This window comes from Bos javanicus, chromosome 13 (assembly GCF_032452875.1).
Source record: "Bos javanicus breed banteng chromosome 13, ARS-OSU_banteng_1.0, whole genome shotgun sequence".
NCBI lineage: Eukaryota > Metazoa > Chordata > Mammalia > Artiodactyla > Bovidae > Bos > Bos javanicus.
This window is the reverse complement of record NC_083880.1, coordinates 50,736,485-50,755,900: the sequence shown is the minus strand read 5'-3', so window position 1 is coordinate 50,755,900 and position 19,416 is coordinate 50,736,485. Positions and strand designations below refer to the sequence as shown.

Genomic DNA, 19,416 nt, shown 5'->3' with positions numbered 1-19,416 from the left:
GATTGCAGCCATGAAATTAAAAGACACTTACTCCTTGGAAGAAAAGTTATGTTCAACCTAAACAGCATATTCAAAAGCAGAGACATTACTTTGCCAACAAAGGTCCATCTAGTTAAGGCTATGGTTTTTCCAGTGGTCATGTATAGATGTGAGAGTTGGACTGTGAAGAAAGCTGAGCACTGAAGAATTGATGCTTTTAAACTGTGGTGCTGGAGAAGACTCTTGAGAGTTCCTTGGACTGCAAGGAGATCCAACCAGTCCATCCTAACGGAGATCAGTCCTGGGTTTATTGGACAGACTGATGCTGAAGCTGAAACTCCAATACTTTGGCCACCTCATGTGAAGAGTTCATTCACTGGAAAAGACTCTGATGCTGGGAGGGATTGGGGGAAGGAGGAGAAGGAGACGACAGAGGATGAGATGGCTGGATGGCATCACCGACTCAATGGACATGAGTTTGGTTAAACTCTGGGAGTTGGTGATGGACAGGGAGGCCTGGCATGCTGCGATTCATGGGGTCGCAACGAGTCGGACATGACTGAGCGACTGAACTGAACTGATATGTTATATATATAATAAATACCAAACTGAAGCCAAAAGTAAGCATTTGTGAACTTTGGGGATAAATCTATGTATAATTCAATGTTAATTCTAACAGCATAAGGCTCTTTGATTAAATTAAGGGGTTGGGGAAATTGGAAGGGAAGGCAGGTAACACAGGGTGGGTTAGCAACCAACTAAGACCTGCGGGTAACTGAAGCATGCACGTCAGAGAACTATGATCGTGTGACTCATAGAACACACATCTATGAGTTAAATGCCAGAGGATTGAGGGATTCGCTATTCATGTATGAACTCCTATGCTACAGTCCATGAGTTCACAATTTAAGCCCTCCAGAGGGCACTGATTCCAAAATGTATGACATGTGGATGGAGCAGCAGATTCCAAGTTCAATATCTCCTATAGGTATTGGCAGTTGAAATTCAGCTGCTGGGCACAGGTGAGCAACTTTAAGTGGGGCCTCCCAAATTGAAAAACAGATCTGACTCATGTCAAAGCCATTGCTTTCTGAGTCACGTCTTATTAATGCAAATCTTCCCCAGGTGTTTTTTCCATGAGTGAATAAAATTTTAGATTGAAATCGCAAGGTCTTTTGGACTGGCACTTCCCTGCATCTTCTCCAGAGGAAGATAAGACTCTAAGAATCAACTGTAAATTTGGCCTTAATGTTTCTTGTTAAAGCCAAAAGTTTATAATCAGCCAGGTTTCTTGTGCAGACACCCTACATTTACTGGATGTGCTAGGGAACTGTTGACCGCCTTGACCAAGCACAATAATAATGATTTGCATGAGTTGTCTCAGCAGGAGGTCCTGATAAGGAGAATGGTGCTGTTGCAGAAAACTAACGGGGAGAATCTACAAGGGGCCAAAAGGAAGGAGGAGATGCCCATCCATAATATGTCCTGCCAAACTCCCAGAAACCTTGTGCTGGAATCCAGATCCGCAAGTACACAAGGAAGTACCCTTGTTGTTGTTTAGTCGTGTCTGACTCTTTGTGACTGCAAACAGTAGTCTGTAGCCTGTACAGGTGTAGCCTGCCAGCTTCTTCTGTCCAAAGAGTTCTCCAGGCAAAAATTTTGGAATGGGTTGCCATTTCCTTCTCCAGGGCATCTACCCAATCCAGGGATCAAACCGATGTCTCCTTCAAGTCTCATGCATTGCAGGCAGATACTTTACCACTGAGCCACCTGGGAAAGCCTGGAAGAATCCTGAGTCAGACCAAATATGGGTACAAGCAAAAGCCAGAGACTATCTGGAAAGCTAACTCCATTACCATTAAACCTGAGACTGTAAACCACGCAGCAGAGCAGTTCTCCTGTTCCCTTACCCTGCGGCTCTCTGCCCAGGCACCCCTTACCAAGAAAGTCTTTTGCTTTGTGAGTACACGTGTCTCTTTAGATAATTCATTTCTTAGTGTTACACAACAGCCCACCCTCGGGCCCTGGAAGGAGTCCCCATTCTGGTAACATATGCCCCATTTATTTCATAAGCTCTTTTTTGTGTATGTGCATGATCCAAATATGGAAAGAAAATTGAGTGTGCAGCAAATTCTGGGTACCAGTTAAATAGCAAAGACACACGCAGTAGGGAAGAAACAGCCTTTGGCAGAATTGAGCCAAGGGCGGCTTTAGGCAAGTACTGCTCTAGGTTTTTAATTTTTCCTCATTCTCCTGCCTTTTTAGTGTAACAGACACCTAACCCCCTCTTGCTGTCCCCTCAACCCAATTTCTTGAGTCTTAGATGTACTACCTGCTCTTTGGCAGGCAGCTGCAAATAAAATTTCAAAGTCTAAGCATGTGTTTGCTCACTTAATTAATGTAAGCAACAGAGAACTAAATTTGAACTTTGGAAAAAGTCTGTTAATAAATGACTAATAACAGAATTGTCAGAGTGTAGAAAGAAACACAGGGGGAAAAACATCCCAGGGTTTGCAATAGCCCAGGAAAATGTCCTCTCGGCTTGTTTGCATCAGTGATTATGAACAACATGCTAAATCTGTACTTCAGAAGTCTATATATGACTATTATAAATCTGGGGCAAATGATCAGGAAACCTTGGCTGATAATATTGCAGCATTTTCCAGGTAAGAATATTTTTAAAATCATGTTTTAAAATTATACAAAGATATTCTATCAAAGCACAATATTTCAGTTTTAATAATGATGGTATGGACTTACTTGTTTAGATATTATGTTTAGTAGAGAGGGAAAATTCATGGGGCTGTGAGAAATATTGGGCTTTAAATTTGCTTGGAAAAAGCTAACCCTAAATTTCCTCACTTGGAATTATGTGGATAATTCACCTAACTGTGTATAAAAATGGTGATAAATTCTGATGATTCCATTCTCTTTTTCTCTGACAGTCTAATTTATGGTATAGAAAACTGTTAGTATTAATCAGGAGATAACTGTCTTATCTGGGCAAACCAGATCAGATGGTTGCCTCAAATGTTGCCATCATGCTGCTTTTCCATTATCATTCATTTTGATTACTGTTTTCTAAATTTTTACTTTAGATTCAAGTTTGTCTATATGGCATTAATCTTTCACTTTGTGGTTTCTTTTCTCCTCCAAAGGGCTTCATCTCTCTTCCCAAATTAGTTTTCCACTGACTTTCATATTTCAAAGCCCAAGATGGTGGATGTCACAGCTTATGCAGTTAGGAAATGGTTTATTTGCTGGAGTAGGGGAGGGGAGCCCTCAATATACTACAGTCTATGAGGCTCATGCACCTGTAGTGAAGCCAGCAAATGTGGGCACTCATGGATGGTGATAAACAAAAAGGGAAAAAAGTACCCAGGTGAAAGAATCTGCCTTTCTTCCTGATTTCTGCTTTAGCCTAGAGCAAAATCACTCAGGCTCATTTTCCTATGTGTGTATTAGGAGAAATGAAATCATTCTAACCATGGTGTTTCCCAGCAAACAGCACCAAATCACCTACAAATCAGTGTATGAGCCTGAGCGTGGGGTGAAAGGCAGGGGAGGCTTCCCCAAACTCCTTCAAGCCTTGACTTTGTCTCAGATCTTTCCTGGGACACAAATGAGATTTAATAAATGCTAGGGAGCCATGGCAAGGGAAAAGCTGGCAAAGAGTGGAGTTGCTTAAACTTCTGATGATTTTATCCAACTGCTATGGGGTATTTCAGGTCCTTCAATGTTTTCTGCTCTCAGAAGTTGCCCCTACTTGGGCTCATCTCAATTCTGTTCACAAGTGATGTGGTTTGCCTATTAGTAGTTTCCTGAAAGCAACACTTAAACCCAAATAGGTAATTTTAACCAAGGAAATCTCAGGGCCTTGGGAGGATAATGGAGTTGGTGTCCATCAGCATTCCTCAAGGCACAGTGCTCAAGGGACCACCTAGTCCATTTTTGCACAGCCTTCCTCGCCCTTTAACACCCCTCACCACATGCTGGTTGGTTAATTGCCTCACACATTAGGTATCTCAGTGGGTTCGATTCAATACATGTTGAGGATAGAGTGAGCCAGGTGAAGAAAGTTCTTGTCCAGTGGAGCTTACATTTCAAGGGATGCACATTGACCTTTGGCCTCCAAAATACTGGTGGCTAAACTGGTGAAAAATGGACCCAAAACAATTGGCCCAATGGACATCTTCAAGATGGAGCGAAGGGGTGTAGCAAACCAGACACCTCTTCAACCCTTGAAATTCTAGAAACCTTGTGAGACACAGAAGACTGTGGTGACTTCTGTGTGGCCTGGAAAAGAACTTCACAGCTTCTGTGAATTACACAGCTATCCCCAGCAGTGGGTATTCCCAGCCTACTCAGCCTAAGTATTGAGTGAGTAACTTAGGGATAGGACACAGACAATGAGAAGGAGTTTTAAATGCCACCTTTTCTATGAACCTTGAGCATTCTCTTTTGTTCAGCTTTAAAGGAGGGAAAAATGTACTATTAGACTCTTTTTTTTCTTCTGGAGGATAGAGGATTATTATCAACCATGTGAGGAGCTTTTATTACAACACACATTGCCTGTCTAGCATCTCCAATCCTTTTTTTGTCATGTAACTTGCTGGATGAACTTTCAGTTCTTACTCTGTATCATAAAGCTGATCAGATCAGATAAGATCAGTCGCTCAGTTGTGTCTGAAGAAGAGAAGTGAAAAGCAAAGGAGAAAAGGAAAGATATAAACATCTGAATGCAGAGTTCCAAAGAATAGCAAGAAGAGATAAGAAAGCCTTCTTGAGCGATCAATGCAAAGAAATAGAGGAAAACAACAGAATGGGAAAGACTAGGGATCTCTTCAAGAAAATCAGAGATACCAAAGGAACATTTCATGCAAAGATGGGCTCAATAAAGGACAGAAATGGTATGGACCTAACAGAAGCGGAAGATATTAAGAAGAGGTGGCAAGAATACACAGAAGAACTGTACAAAAAGATCTTCACAACCCAGATTATCACGATGGTGTGATCACTGACCTAGAGCCAGACATCCTGTAATGTGAAGTCAAGTGGGCCTTAGAAAGCATCACTACGAACAAAGCTAGTGGAGGTGATGGAATTCCAGTTGAGCTACTCCAAATCCTGAAAGATGATGCTGTGAAAGTGCTGCACTCAATATGCCAGCAAATGTGGAAAACTCAGCAGTGGCCACAGGACTGGAAAAGGTCAGTTTTCATTCCAACCCCAAAGAAAGGCAATGCCAAAGAATGCTCAAACTACCGCACAATTGCACTCATCTCACACGCTAGTAAAGTAATGCTCAAAATTCTCCAAGCCAGGCTTCAGCGATATGTGAACCGTGAACTTCCTGATGTTCAAGCTGGTTTTAGAAAAGGCAGAGGAACCAGAGATCAAATTGCCAACATCTGCTGGATCATAGAAAAAGCAAGAGAGTTCCAGAAAAACATAAAGCTGATCACGTGGAGGTAAAATAGATGTTCTTCGAGGTGATGGCTTTGGCTTGATGGGATGAAGGCAATCAGTCTGAAAGCTCTCATTCTAATTCAAATGAAGATGACAAATCAAGCAAACCTCAGATAACCCACTGTGACACACGACAGAGTATTTTAAAGACAGTTGTGAAATTTATAACCTCCCTATCCCAGGGGTATAGCAAATGGTGTGAATGCACAATGACACCTTTTATCTCTGCACCCAGCTCTGACAACCACCTTTTGGGGTTCTGGGGACACAGACCAGTTAGGTGACAAAGCAGTTGCTTGGAGATATTTTTGGGTAAGACTTGAGGTTGTAATGACTTTGTGTCTGCTTCACACACACACACACACACACACAAAGACAAATAAAGTCAAATAGAACTACCCAAAGAACGGAGTTTCCTATTGCAATTATGACAGGAACAATGAAAAATGTCAGCTTGTTAGATTTCGTGTGGGCTGAAAGTTTGGAGTTAATTTTCAAAAGGATAGTTCTTAGATTCTCTTATACATTAACCAGGGTTATAATGTGAGAAACACATTATCTTTCTCAAACATGGTCTGCACACATTTTGTGGCTTTTTGTGAAATTATCTGGTGGAATATGATTCTCCAATTTGGGTGTTTATAAGTCATGGGATATTAGTAAAGGAAGCTCATCGTCCCTAATGCACTTAGTGACACTGAAAATTGCATGGATTTTCTCAAATAAGAGGTGGTAAAAGTGACATCATTCCCTCTCTTAAACATTTGAGAAGCAATATATATTCACCAGGGGCATTGTTAGGGTTCTCATAGGTGTAAATGTCACAGAATCATTCAGCTACTTGGCACCACAGGTAAGCAAGCTGATTTTTCTCTTGCATTATGAAAAGCGGTTAATTGTCTCATTTTTTGAAAAGTCACATGGCAAGAGATCTCACATCAGTTCCGTCATCTTCTCATCCTTCTCCCTCCTCATCATTCTTCTCCCTTTTCTTTTCTTCTCTTCATCTCCCTCCCTCTCCCCTGGAAATCTCTCCCTCTCCCCACTTTGGACCTCAAAGCTGTGGTTTTTTATCCAGACATGTATTACAAACTACACACACAAACACATGTGCGCACGCGTGCGTGCGCGCGCACACACACACACACACACACACATGCATATTTCAGGAGATTCATGGGCCTTCTGAAACTTATCTACGCACAGAGGCATTCCGAAAATGGCTTGACTGTTTAAATATAGTATTTACCTGGCTGTGTTTTCTTCCGACTTAAATTCCTTCTTCTTTACCAAGTGTCTCAGAAGTATCAATATTCCAGTTAAATGTTTTAAAGTTCTCTCAATATTGAGAAATAAATAGTAACAAATAAGATTTTAAAACTTGTAGCATATTTTATATATACATATACATAATTTATGTATGAATATATATGTTATGCATTTTTAATGCTTAGAATAAGTAATTCGTGTGGAGAAATTAATATGATCATCATTTTTATTGCTTAGTTGCCAAGTCGTGTTGGACTCTTTTGTGACACCATGGACTTTAGCCCACTAGGCGCCTCTGTCCATGAAATTTTCCAAGGAAGAATATTGGAGTGGGTTGCCATTTCCTCATCCAGGGGATCTTTCTGACCCAGGGATTGAATCCGAGTCTCCTGCATTGGCAGGCAAATTCTTTTCCACTGAGCCATTTGGGAAGACATGATCATCTTACAGTACTTATAAATTATTAATTCACTGTGTTGAGTTGGTGGGATTCAATAACAGCACAGAACTTCAAAACTGGATGATGAGAGGGTTTCTTCCTTCATCAGTGTACTTCCTCTTGGGGACCTGATTTATGATAACATAAAATTGAGGCCCTTGTTGGATGTTAAAATGATTTCCACTTTTGCACCACTTCATTTAAGAAACCTTTGAAAAATGTTTATTATTCAGCTGGTTCAATTGTTTTGTCAATCTTCATATTTTTTTCCAAAGTGGAAGTCCCATAAAACCAGGGTCCAAGGTTGTAGTAAGCTAGTTTTATGTAAGATTGTGAAAAAATAACTTAAATTCGGGATGAGATTGGGTGGGGCTTGCAGAGCTATTGGGATTACCTGACAAGGTTAAGTTGTAATTGCTCTTTGGAACATTTCAAAATGTGAAGGACTTTTTAGAAAGCATACATTTTCCACGCCACTGATCTCATCTAATTTGGTCTAGGAATTGCATTTTGTGCTGTTGGTTGATGCCTCTGTAATGTCATCATCAGGGCAGGAAATTATATGTGTGGGAAGCAAGAGCATAGTTATTAAAGTGACTTCGCCACCTCGTGGACAAGCATGAAATTGCTGCCTGTAGAGGAAAGGGTTGAGCCTTGCGTGATTCAAGGGGAACTGGATATCTGAAAATGTTCCTTCTGACACACAAACACACACATGGCTAATGCCCTGCAGCTCTGTGTGTGCTCTTCATAAAAGCTTCCATTGTTTTCTCAGCTCTAAGTAAATATTAATGCCTTCCAAGGCCAGCATGCCAACGGCTGCTATTAAATCTTTTTCTCTCATTCTAATAATACACTTAGAGATGACTGGTAGTAAAATTTCTCTTCAAGGTTTCTGCATCTCCCCATTCAGAATGGAGATCAAAGAATCATGCTGTGAGGGTCAGTTGAGAAGAAAAGACTTCCAGCAGCAGAGCATGTGGTGTGACAGAAAATCAAGACAATTATGTTGTTCAAAGGAATTGCAGAGAAATCACCGTTAAACTTCTTTATTATGTTTTGCAGGGGTTGGATGTTTTTACTTTATTATGTGAGGAAGGATTATATTACAGACCCTTAGCTATTCCTCAAAGCAACATTAAGGCAGAATTTCTTCTTCCGCTGGAGGAAGTAGGCTTCAATTAAGTCTTGGGAGGTTCCATTTATTTTGGTGACTCTGTTACTAAATCACACTTCACTGTATTAATGAAAAATCTTGATCTATCTGGAAGCAGAATTAAATCTAAGTCCTGAAGGTGAGTGCTAGTTAGGTATATATGCATGTGTACTCACAGGTTTATTGCCTTAATGCTCATGAGAAACTGGGGCTGTATGTTCTTCAGTTTTAATCAATTACTAATGAGGAGAAAATAATCCTGAACAAATAGGAGATATAAATTTTGCAGAGAGAAAAGAGAACTAGTTTTCCTGTAAATTTTACTAGTTTGTTTCTTGGTTTGTTAGTAACTTACATTGCTACACAAAAGAACTGCAGAAAAAATAATTTTAGATAATGGTCAGGGGTCAAAAATTCTTTGGGTCAAAAATTCCAGTCTCTGCCAAATAACATTTTCGGGGAAAATGCTCAATTTACTAAAAAAAACCCCATCTTACCTTATCGTCATACTTCAATGGATACAGAATTCAGATCAAGGATTTTGAAGAAACCACATCATAATTTTACAAGTAATTGCCTGAAGCTACTGTCTGTAAGAAAAAAGAACAGTTGACGTAGACATAGGATATCTTCTTAAACTCTAATCTAATGCCCATGCCATTCTATACTGTCTTCAAAATGGCTTGGAAGAAGTGAAATGAAAGCTATGTTCACACAGAAACCTTCCGGTGAATGCTTATGGTGGCATTATTTATTATCACCCCAAGTTGAAAGATTCCAAATATTCTTATCTTGAGAATGGATAAACTGTGCTACATTTTTACGATGGAATACTCACCATCAACTGAAAACGACAATTATTGATGCTTGCAGCAATATGGATGAATCTCAAAAGCATTAGGCTGAGCTAAAAAAAAGTGAAAGTGAAAGTCACTCAGTCATGTCTGACTCTTTGCCACCCCACAGACTATACGGTTCATGGAATTCTCCAGGCCAGAATACTGGAATGGGTATCTGTTCCCTTCTCCAGGGGATCTTCCCAACCTAGGAACTGAACCCAGGTCTCCCATATTGCAGACGGATTCTTAACCAGCTGAGCCACATCCCAAGCCTGATTCAAAATGCCATATACTAGAGTTGACCTTTGAATATGGATTTGAACTTAGCAGGTACGCATATACATGGGTTTTTTTTTTTTTTTTTTTACACCGAAAAGGTAGTACATGATCTGCAGTTGCTTGAATCTGTGGGTGTGAAACCAGAGATCTGGAGGATCCAACTGTAAAGTTATACACAGATTTTCCACTGTGCAAAGGACTGACCCACCCCATACCCCTGCCCTGTTCAAGGATCAATTATATATAATTTCAGGATGAACTATATATGATTCCATTTTTATGATATTCTTGCAAAGTAAAACTATAGGAACAACAACAACAAAATGATCAGAGGATGTTAGGGGATTGAAAGGAAATGGGGCAATTTTTCAGGATGGTGGAACTCTTCTAGATCTTGATTGTCTGGATATGCAAATGTGTTTCTCAAAGAGCAAAAGGCTGTAGACTCAAATGGGCGATGTCTACAGTTTAATTGTTCTTGACTAAGAACAATAACTTGAGAGGTTTATTATTAATCTTATTGATAACTTTCTATCTTAACAAGCATTAAAATTTCCTAATTTCCTTGAGCTTTGTGAAGTAATTTGCTTGCTGGGAAATACACAAGAATATCTTCTTTTTCTAACTCAAACACTTGAAATTCTCAAACCTTTTCTCCACCCTCCCCCAAATTCTAGGTGGAAGCTATATCCAAGGATGCTCCGGAACGTTGCTGAAATAGACCTGTCGACTTCTGTTTTAGGGCAAAAAGTCAGCATGCCAATCTGCGTTGGGGCCACTGCCATGCAGTGCATGGCTCACGTGGATGGGGAGCTTGCAACGGTGCGAGGTAGGAAGAAGGTTCTCACTCAAAGGACAGAAACAAACTAACATTTAGTGACTGTCTTCTCTGTATGAATCAAGCAAACACTTCCCTGGATGTTTTTATACTCACAATAGTTAAGCTCACTGACTGGCATAGAAATGCCTGTTCTTGCACGTCCTGCTCTTCTACCTTCTAGATGTATTACTTTAGCAAGATACTCTGTGTGCTTCAGCTTTATTAGCTGTAAAATGGGGATAAAAATAACACCTACCTCCCTGGATTACTGTAAGGATTAACTGAATTTTCACATACAAAGTACCAGTACCTGGCATGGAGTAGTGGCTCACTGACTTTTATTCATACTGTGAGTATTAATATCAACATCTCAAAAAATTGAGGTCTGAGAAAGGGACTCACCCATGGTGACACAACTAGGCATACAGAGATGGACTCAACTTCACATCCACCTCATTTTCAAAGCTCTTTTTGCTTCCCCTAAACCCACATGATTCTCACTGTCAAACAGCAAATACTGTGACTTGGTTGGTTATGTTTTCTGCTATAGTTTGCTTATGGATGGGTTATATTCCCCAAAATAGAGTGTTTTCAACTGCCTTAGGAGGGAATAATGAGAAATTCAAATATGAAATGCAGAAATTCCTAATTAAGGGTAATTTGTCAACTTCCCAGTCTGCTAGCAACTATGGATATTTGAAAAGGTATGTGCAGTGATAAATCTCCCCACATTCTGCTTCAGAAGCATGTATAAAAGTTGGTAACACATTTTATCTGATTTTTTTTTTTTTTATGCTAAGGACGGCAGGTAGGAGAAGGAAATGGCAACCCACTTCAATATTATTTCCTGGAGAATCCCATGGGCAGAGGAGCCTGGCAGGCTACAGTCCATGGGGTCGCAAGCGTCGGACAAGACTTAGTGACTAAACCAAGGAAGGCAGGAAATTCAGGACCAAAGAGCAGGAACTAAATACTATTTTTAAAGAATTTTAATTCTAAGAATCAAGGAGCTTGTGAATTCACTTTCCTCCTTGAAATGTCTTCCACAAACTACTGCTTTGAATATCAGCCTGACTCAGTGAGATTGTGCTGGGAAGATTTAGGTCTTTAATTTTGGGACCACAGAGACAAGTGACCCTTGGAGCCCCAACCATTTATCTACAGTAATCCTGAAATATGGAGAGAGAGAAGGGGAAAAAGGAGAAATGGTATTGGTCTACTTAAAATTTGGATAAGAGAGAACTTCTCAAACATGCTATAGATCACAAACAGTAAAACAAAAGCAAACAAGTCAGCATACACACAAAAATGGAAATTTTCACACTCTCAAATTTCTATAAAAGATTAAAACAAATGGTAAACCAAAATGAATTGAAAAAATATGAGACTGCAAAAGGTTAATGTCCTTTTTGTGTAAAGAGCTTTATGTTTGAATAATAAAATAACATATAACCCCTAAATGGAGGAAAAGATGTAAATGAAAAAATTCAAATAGGACATTCACAAATGTAGACATAAAAATGGCCAATAAACATATTAAATATATAAAATATTTTATCATATCCATGATTATCAAATAAATATAACTTATAATATTGTGTTTTCTGACTATCAAATTATATTATTTTAAGATTAAATCGTGGGATGAGGTTATATGCATGTTGAAAATGTGCATTTTTAAGAGAAACCTATATGCAGGTCAGGAAGCAACAGTTAGAACTGGACATGGAACAACAGACTGGTTCCAAATAGGAAAAGGAGCACGTCAAGTCAGTATATTGTCACCCTGCTTATTTAACTTATATGCAGAGTACATCATGAGAAACGCTGGACTGGAAGAAGCACAAGCTGGAATCAAGATTGCCAGGAGAAATATCAATCACCTCAGATATGCAGATGACACCACCCTTATGGCAGAAAGTGAAGAGGAACTAAAAAGCCTCCTGATGAAAGTGAAAGAGGAAAGTGAAAAAGTTGACTTAAAGCTCAACATTCAGAAAATGAATCATGGCATCTGGTCCCATCACTTCATGGGAAATAGATGGGGAAACAGTGGAAACAGTGTCAGACTTTATTTTTGGTGGCTCCAAAATCACTGCAGATAGTGATTGCAACCTTGAAATTAAAAGACACTTACTCCTTGGAAGGAAAGTTATGACCAACCTAGACAGTATATTAAAAAGCAGAGACATTACTTTGCCAACAAAGATACATCTAGTCAAGGCTATGGTTTTTCCAGTGGTCATGTATGGATGTGAGAGTTGGACTGTGAAGAAAGCTGAGCACCGAAGAATTGATGCTTTTGAACTGGGGTGTTGGCAAAGACTCTTGAGAGTCCCTTGGACTGCAAGGAGATCCAACCAGTCCATCCTAAAGGAGATCAGTCCTGGGTGTTCACTGGAAGGACTGATGCTGAAGCTGAAACTCCAATACTTGGGCTACCTCATGCAAAGAGTTGACTCATTGGAAAAGGCCCTGATGCTGGGAGGGATTGGGGGCAGGGGAAGAAGGGGATGACAGAGGATGAGATGGCTGGATGGCATCACCGACTCGATGGACATGAGTTTGGGTAAACTCCGGGAGTTGGTGATGGACAGGGAGGCTGGGCATGCTGCGATTCATGGGGTCGCAAAGAGTCAGACACAACTGAGAGACTGAACTAAACTTAGGAGGAGTATAAAGTGGAATAATCTTTCTAGAAAATAGTTTGGAACTGTTTGTCAAAGCTTTAAAAATACCAATTCCATGTGATGCTATAAATTTCCTCTAGGAATTCCAAGGAAATAATTATGATTTTGAGGAATAACATTTCTTCAGGAATTTTTATGCCTGTTATTATTATTTTTTAAGTATTTGCCTATTTGGCTGTGTCAGGTCTTAGCTGAGGCATGAGGGATCTTTTGATGCAATGCAGATTTGCAATGAAGTTTCAATGTGGGGTCTAATTCCCTTGCCAAGGATGAAAACCAGGCCCCCTGCATTGGAAGTGTGGAATCTTGGCCACTGGACCACAAAGGAAGTCCCGTCCCTGTTATTTTTAATAAGAAAAAGTTAGGAAAATAACTCAAATGTCCCAGAATTAGAGATTGGTTGCGAAAAAATAGGATGCATAAAAAATGGGGTAAACATTTAAAAATTATATGAAATGAAGAGTTGACTGGCATAGAAATATGTTACAATATAAGAATTTTTAAAAAGCCGTTATAAACTGTATTAAGGTCCTAGAATATATTTACTTTTGAGGACCAAGAATGTAGACCACATTTTACAAAATTTTTATTTGTGGGTTATGGATATTCTGACTATAGGATCAGATGTGACTCTATAACCTTCTTATTTTTGGTCTATATGTATAGAATTTTCTTTGATTTAGAAGAGTGCAATAAAAGTTAAATTTAAAATAAGAGAGAAAACTGGAGAAGGAACCATGGAGGAATGGATGAGAATGGAAGGAAGTGAAGAAGGCAATAAGCAAAGCTTATTGAATTGATAAAACACCCTGAAGCTGCAAATTATTTTTACATAAATCACTATATTTGCTATTTGACAGGTGTCACTGTCCCCAGCAGGTGAAGAGCTGGTTCCATACAGAGCAAGTTTTCATAGTTAGTGATTAATAGGACTTATTCTCCAACTCACTTCTGATGATTCCAAGGTCACTACTCCTTTTTGCTGGGAGTAAGGTGGGAAGAAAAATGAGAAGAAAGCTTACTTAGAAACTACTTTGACAGCCTAGGCATGACGGTTTTATCTAACACTATTTCCTGCCAGCGCTAACTCTGAGGCATTATTAAAGGCCTACTGGAGTCTTACCCTTTTAGATTTATTTATTAAACACTTAATACCATGCTCCAGGCACTTTTATAAACACATTACAAGTATTAAAGCATCACATCCTCCAAACAACCCAAAGAGGTAGGTACTATTATTAGGCCCATTTTATATATGAGAAGTAATGCTGTGCCCCAACCAGTAACGCTGAAGAAGCTGAAGTTGAACGGTTCTATGAAGACCTACAAGACCTTTTAGAACTAACACCCAAAAAAGATGTCTTTTTCATTATAGGGGACTGGAATGCAAAAGTAGGAAGTCAAGAAACACCTGGAGTAACAGGCAAATTTGGCTTTGGAATACGGAATGAAGCAGGGCAAAGGCTAATAGAATTTTGCCAAGAGAATGCACTGGTCATAGCAAACACCCTCTTCCAACAACACAAGAGAAGACTCTACACATGGACATCACCAGATGGTCAATACTGAAATCAGATTGATTATATTCTTTGCAGCCAAAGATGGAGAAGCTCTATACAGTCAGCAAAAACAAGACTGGGAGCTGACTGTGGCTCAGATCATGAACTCCTTATTGCCAAATTCAGACTGAAATTGAAGAAAGAAGGGAAAACCACAAGACCATTCAGATATAACCTTAATCAAATCCCTTATGATTATACAGTGGAAGTGAGAAATAGATTTAAGGGACTAGATATGATAGATAGAGTGCCTGATGAACTATGGACTGAGGTTCGAGACATTGTACAGGAGACAGGGATCAAGACCATTCCCATTCAAAAAAATGCAAAAAAGCAAAATGGCTGTCTGGGGAGGCCTTACAAATAGCTGTGAAAAGAAGAGAAGCGAAAAGCAAAGGAGAAAAGGACAGATATAAGCATCTGAATGCAGAGTTCCAAAGAATAGCAAAAAAAGATAAGAAAGCCTTCCTCAGCGATCAATGCAAAGCAATAGAGGAAAACAACAGAATGGGAAAGACTAGAGATCTGTTCAAGAGAATTAGAGATACCAAGGGAACATTTCATGCAAAGATGGGCTCGATAAAGGACAGAAATGGTATGGACCTAACAGAAGCAGAAGATATTAAGAAGGGGTGGCAAGAATACACAGAGGAACTGTACAAAAAGATCTTCATGACCAAGATAATCACGATGGTGTGATCACTGACCTAGAGCCAGACATCTTGGAATGTAAAGTCTAGTGGGCCTTAGAAAGCATCACTATGGACAAAGCTAGTGGAGGTGATAGAATTCCAGTTGAGCTATTTCAAATCCTGAAAGATGATGCTGTGAAAGTGCTGCACTCAATATGCCAGCAAATTTGGAAAACTCAGCAGTGCCCACAGAACTGGAAAAGGTCAGTTTTCATTCCAATCCCAAAGAAAAGCAATGCCAAAGAACGCTCAAACTACCGCACAATTGCACTCATCTCACATGCTAGTAAAGTAATGCTCAAAATTCTCCAAGCCAGGCTTCAGCAATACATAAACTGTGAACTTCCAGATGGTCAAGCTGGTTTTAGAAAAGGCAGAGGAACCAGAGATCAAATTGCCAACATCCGCTGGATCATGGAAAAAGCAAGAGAGTTCCAGAAAAACATCTATTTCTGCTTTATTAACTATGCCAAAGCCTTTGACTGTGTGGATCACAATAAACTGTGGAAAATTCTGAAAGAGATGGGAATACCAGACCACCTGACATGCCTCTTGAGAAACTTGTATGCAGGTCAGGAAACAACAGTTAGAACTGGACATGGAACAACAGACTGGTTCCAAATAGGAAAAGGAGCACGTCAAGTCAGTATATTGTCACCCTGCTTATTTAACTTCTATGCAGAGTACCTCATGAGAAACGCTGGGCTGGAAGAAGCACTAGCTGGAATCAAGATTGCCGGGAGAAATATCAATAACCTCAGATATGCAGATGACACCACCCTTATTGCAGAAAGTGAAGAGGAACTAAAAAGTCTCTTGATGAAAGTGAAAGAGGAGAGTGAAAAAGTTGGCTTAAAATTCAACATTCAGAAAACGAAGATCATGGCGTCAGGTCCCATCACTTCATGGGAAATAGATGGGGAAACAGTGGAGACAGTGTCAGGCTTTAACTTTTTGGGGCTCCAAAATCACTGCAGATGGTGACTGCAGCCATGAAATTAAAAGATGCTTACTCCTAGGAAGAAAAGTTATGACCAACCTAGATAGCATATTGAAAAGCAGAGACATTACTTTGCCAACAAAAGTTCGTCTAGTCAAGGCTATGGTTTTTCCAGTGATCATGTGTGGATGTGAGAGTTGGACTGTGAAGAAAGCTGAGCACTGAAGAACCGATGCTTTTGAACTGTGGTGTTGGAGAAGACTCTTGAGAGTCCCTTGGACTGCAAGGAGATCCAACCAGTCCATTCTGAAGGAGATCAGCCCTGGGTGTTCTTTGGAAGGACTGATGCTAAAGCTGAAACTCCAGTACTTTGGCCACCTCATGCGAAGGGTTGACTCATTGGAAAAGACTCTGATGCTGGGAGGGATTGGGGGCAGGAGGAAAAGGGGATGACAGAGGATTAGATGGCTGGATGGCATCACCAACTCAATGGATGTGAGTTTGAGTGAACTCCAGGAGATGGTGATGGACAGGGAGGCCATGCGTGCTGCGATTCATGGGGTCGCAAAGAGTTGGACAGAACTGAGTGACTGAACTGAACTGATACATGAAAAACTGAAGCACACAGTAGACACCGAGGGTCACAAAATTGTGTGAATTTATAAATGATACAGATAGGATTCAGACCTCGGCAGTCTGGCTCCACAGTTTGGGCTCTTAGCCACCTTGTGTTGTTTTTAATTTCCAGAAAATCCCACAAGTGTTATGAGGGGAAGCCCATTTATCTGTAAATCACAATTCCCTGAAAGTGAAGTGAAAGTGAAAGTTGCCCAGTCATGTCCAATTCTTTGTGACCCTATAGACTATATAGTCCATGGAGTTCTCCAGACCAGAATACTGGAGTGGGTAGCTGTTCCCTTCTCCAGGGGATCTTCCCAATCCAGGGATTGAAACCCAGGTCTCCTACATTGCAGGTGGATTCTTTACCTGCTGAGCCACCAGGGAAGCCCTAAAGGTAAAAGGGAAAAAATTTGCTATTTAAGGTGCAGGCGAAGCAGCCTATGCCTACCCCAGGAGAATGCAGGAGAGTGAAACACTTGATAGACGTTAGGATAAGGCAGAACAGGCAGAGCAAATGATGTAGTGACACTGAGAACACAGAGGAATTCGCAAGGAAAGGTTATACACACTGGCTTCAAGAAGCTAAGATTCTGAACAGGTTCTTGTCAGGCTACTGACATGACAGTTTATATTCCATATTTGTAGTAGAATCATCCCTCAAGGATTTCAACATTCTTAAGATTTCTTCTATGTTCCTATCACTGTCTATGGATTGATGGTCTATGTAGTATGGCTATTAATCCTCCAAAGTGGTGGTGATCAGCTCTTAACAAAAAGGGCTCCTTGGTTGGTATGTGTTGGTTGTGGGATGGATAGATTATTCAGAAGGAAAAAATGTGTGTCTGGAACAGATGCTTTTGGTGCCCATCATATATTCCTTTGTTACTTCCCATTTCTATCAGAACATGCAACTTTTTGCCTAATATTTTCTCTGGCAACAGGAGCTGATGGGGGTGGTGTTGGAAGTTGGTGAGTGGAAGGGCATCCTTCAGGCTGTTAGAAAAATACTCCAGCTCTCTTTGATCAGGGTCACGGAAGTATTTTCTCATCTTACCACCCAGGGTTTCCCCAGTAAGCCTGGGCCCCAGTTGCCTTCAGAAGTCACCTGCCCAATATCACACCCTTCCTTGGCTGCCTCCCTTTCCTCTTTCACTTTCCCATTCCTTCAGCTTAGCTTGTGATCATTCCCAAATAAAAGTCTCAGGCTCACAGTACTGTCTCATTGTCAGCTTCTGGAAGAATACAAACCAAGACAGTGGCTAACTGAATATTAATACAACCATAGGCACTTTAAAAGTGGAGGGATGCTTGTATTTGATAGAGATTGTTTCTTTCTCTCAAAACTGACGAAATCAACATGGAATTATACAGCTAATATTTGATTTACTCTATTGTTTCCAAATATGGACATACTCTCAAGCTAGCTTGATCCTTGTGGAGATTATGAAATCTATGGATGTTGTTGTGAAGGACTTTTTTTCTCACTCTCCTAATTATCTGGCCCTTAATGTAGCTTTCTTGTTTCCAGAGTCTTGGTCCCTAGCTAGCAGGAGAAATTGAAGCCAAGTTTGGAGAATAGGTGGAGAAGGAAACGGCAATCCACTCCAGTATCCTTGCCCAAAAAATCTCATGGACAGAGGAGCTTGGTGGGCTGCAGTCCATGGGGTCGCAAAGAGTTGGGCACAACTGAGCGACTAACAATACTTGGAGAATAGGTGATAGTTAGCAGCCCTTTCTGAAGAAAGGGCTCCCCCTAGCTTGGTCAGTAAGAGTTAAGTGAAGGATATTCAAATCCCCAGGGAATGGTCTGGCCTGAATAATTAGAATGAGCAGCTAGAAAGTTCTGAAAGTTGTCATGGTGCCAGGGTCTCACTGTTCTGCAAACTTCTTCATGGAGCCCTGCTTCAGGGGTCCTTTGGTCTTTCTCCTTACCACTGTGGGACATGTCCCCAGTACCAACTAAACCCCAAAACAGAGCTCTCTGTTTTTACATGACTGTGATTGTAGAGTGACCAGTGGAACTACACTTTCTTTCTTTTCAAAATGGCAACGAAAGAGCAAGCTGTGGTTGCATTTCAGATAAAAATTCATTTGTAACAGGGTATCCTATGTCTATTTGCTATAGCTGGCAATCCTACTTTAATAAGAGATCTTACCTCTAGAAGTTCTTGTGAGAATCACATGAGATAAATGTTGGGAAAAGCTTCCTGAAGTGGGGCTCAACTTTTATTTGCCCCTGGGATTCCAAGTCCCTAAAATATTTCTCTTCCATACATTCTACACATCAGAAAAGTACACTCCATTTATATCTTAGTGGAAGTAAAGAATGCTCTTTTTACTTTGCTTAATTTTTTTTTTAAGTTTTATGCAGAAACCTCAAAAAATGGCTTTTAGGGCCAGGTTGGTAATGTAAATGTGCAAGGAGAGATGAAGTTGAGAAAACAACAATGCAAGCTCAGTGGTAGAGAGGGTACCATGCCTAGACTGCATATTCCATGGAAGGAGGGTAGCCCCATCTTACCTCCAGCTAACTGATGCCCTATGGGAATGAGAATGTGGGTTTGCCAAATCTTCAAAAAAAATTTTTTTAAGAGAAGCCAGAAACCTTGATTTTTATGTGCAATCTCCTGGTTTTTAAACGTTGGCAAATAAATCAAAATTCTT

The 19,416-nt window shown here is 40.2% G+C and overlaps 1 protein-coding gene across 1 annotated transcript in view; it reads left to right on the top strand.

Moving 5' to 3' along the window:
- The first annotated feature begins 2,460 nt into the window (after positions 1–2,460).
- HAO1 (hydroxyacid oxidase 1) overlaps positions 2,461–19,416 on the top strand; it is a 64,330-nt gene continuing 47,374 nt past the window's right edge. The window contains exons 1-2 of the mRNA XM_061436632.1: positions 2,461–2,645; positions 10,108–10,259. Coding sequence (XP_061292616.1) covers positions 2,509–2,645; positions 10,108–10,259 — 289 coding nt within the window. The 5' untranslated portion in view covers positions 2,461–2,508. The remainder of the gene's footprint in view (positions 2,646–10,107; positions 10,260–19,416) is intronic.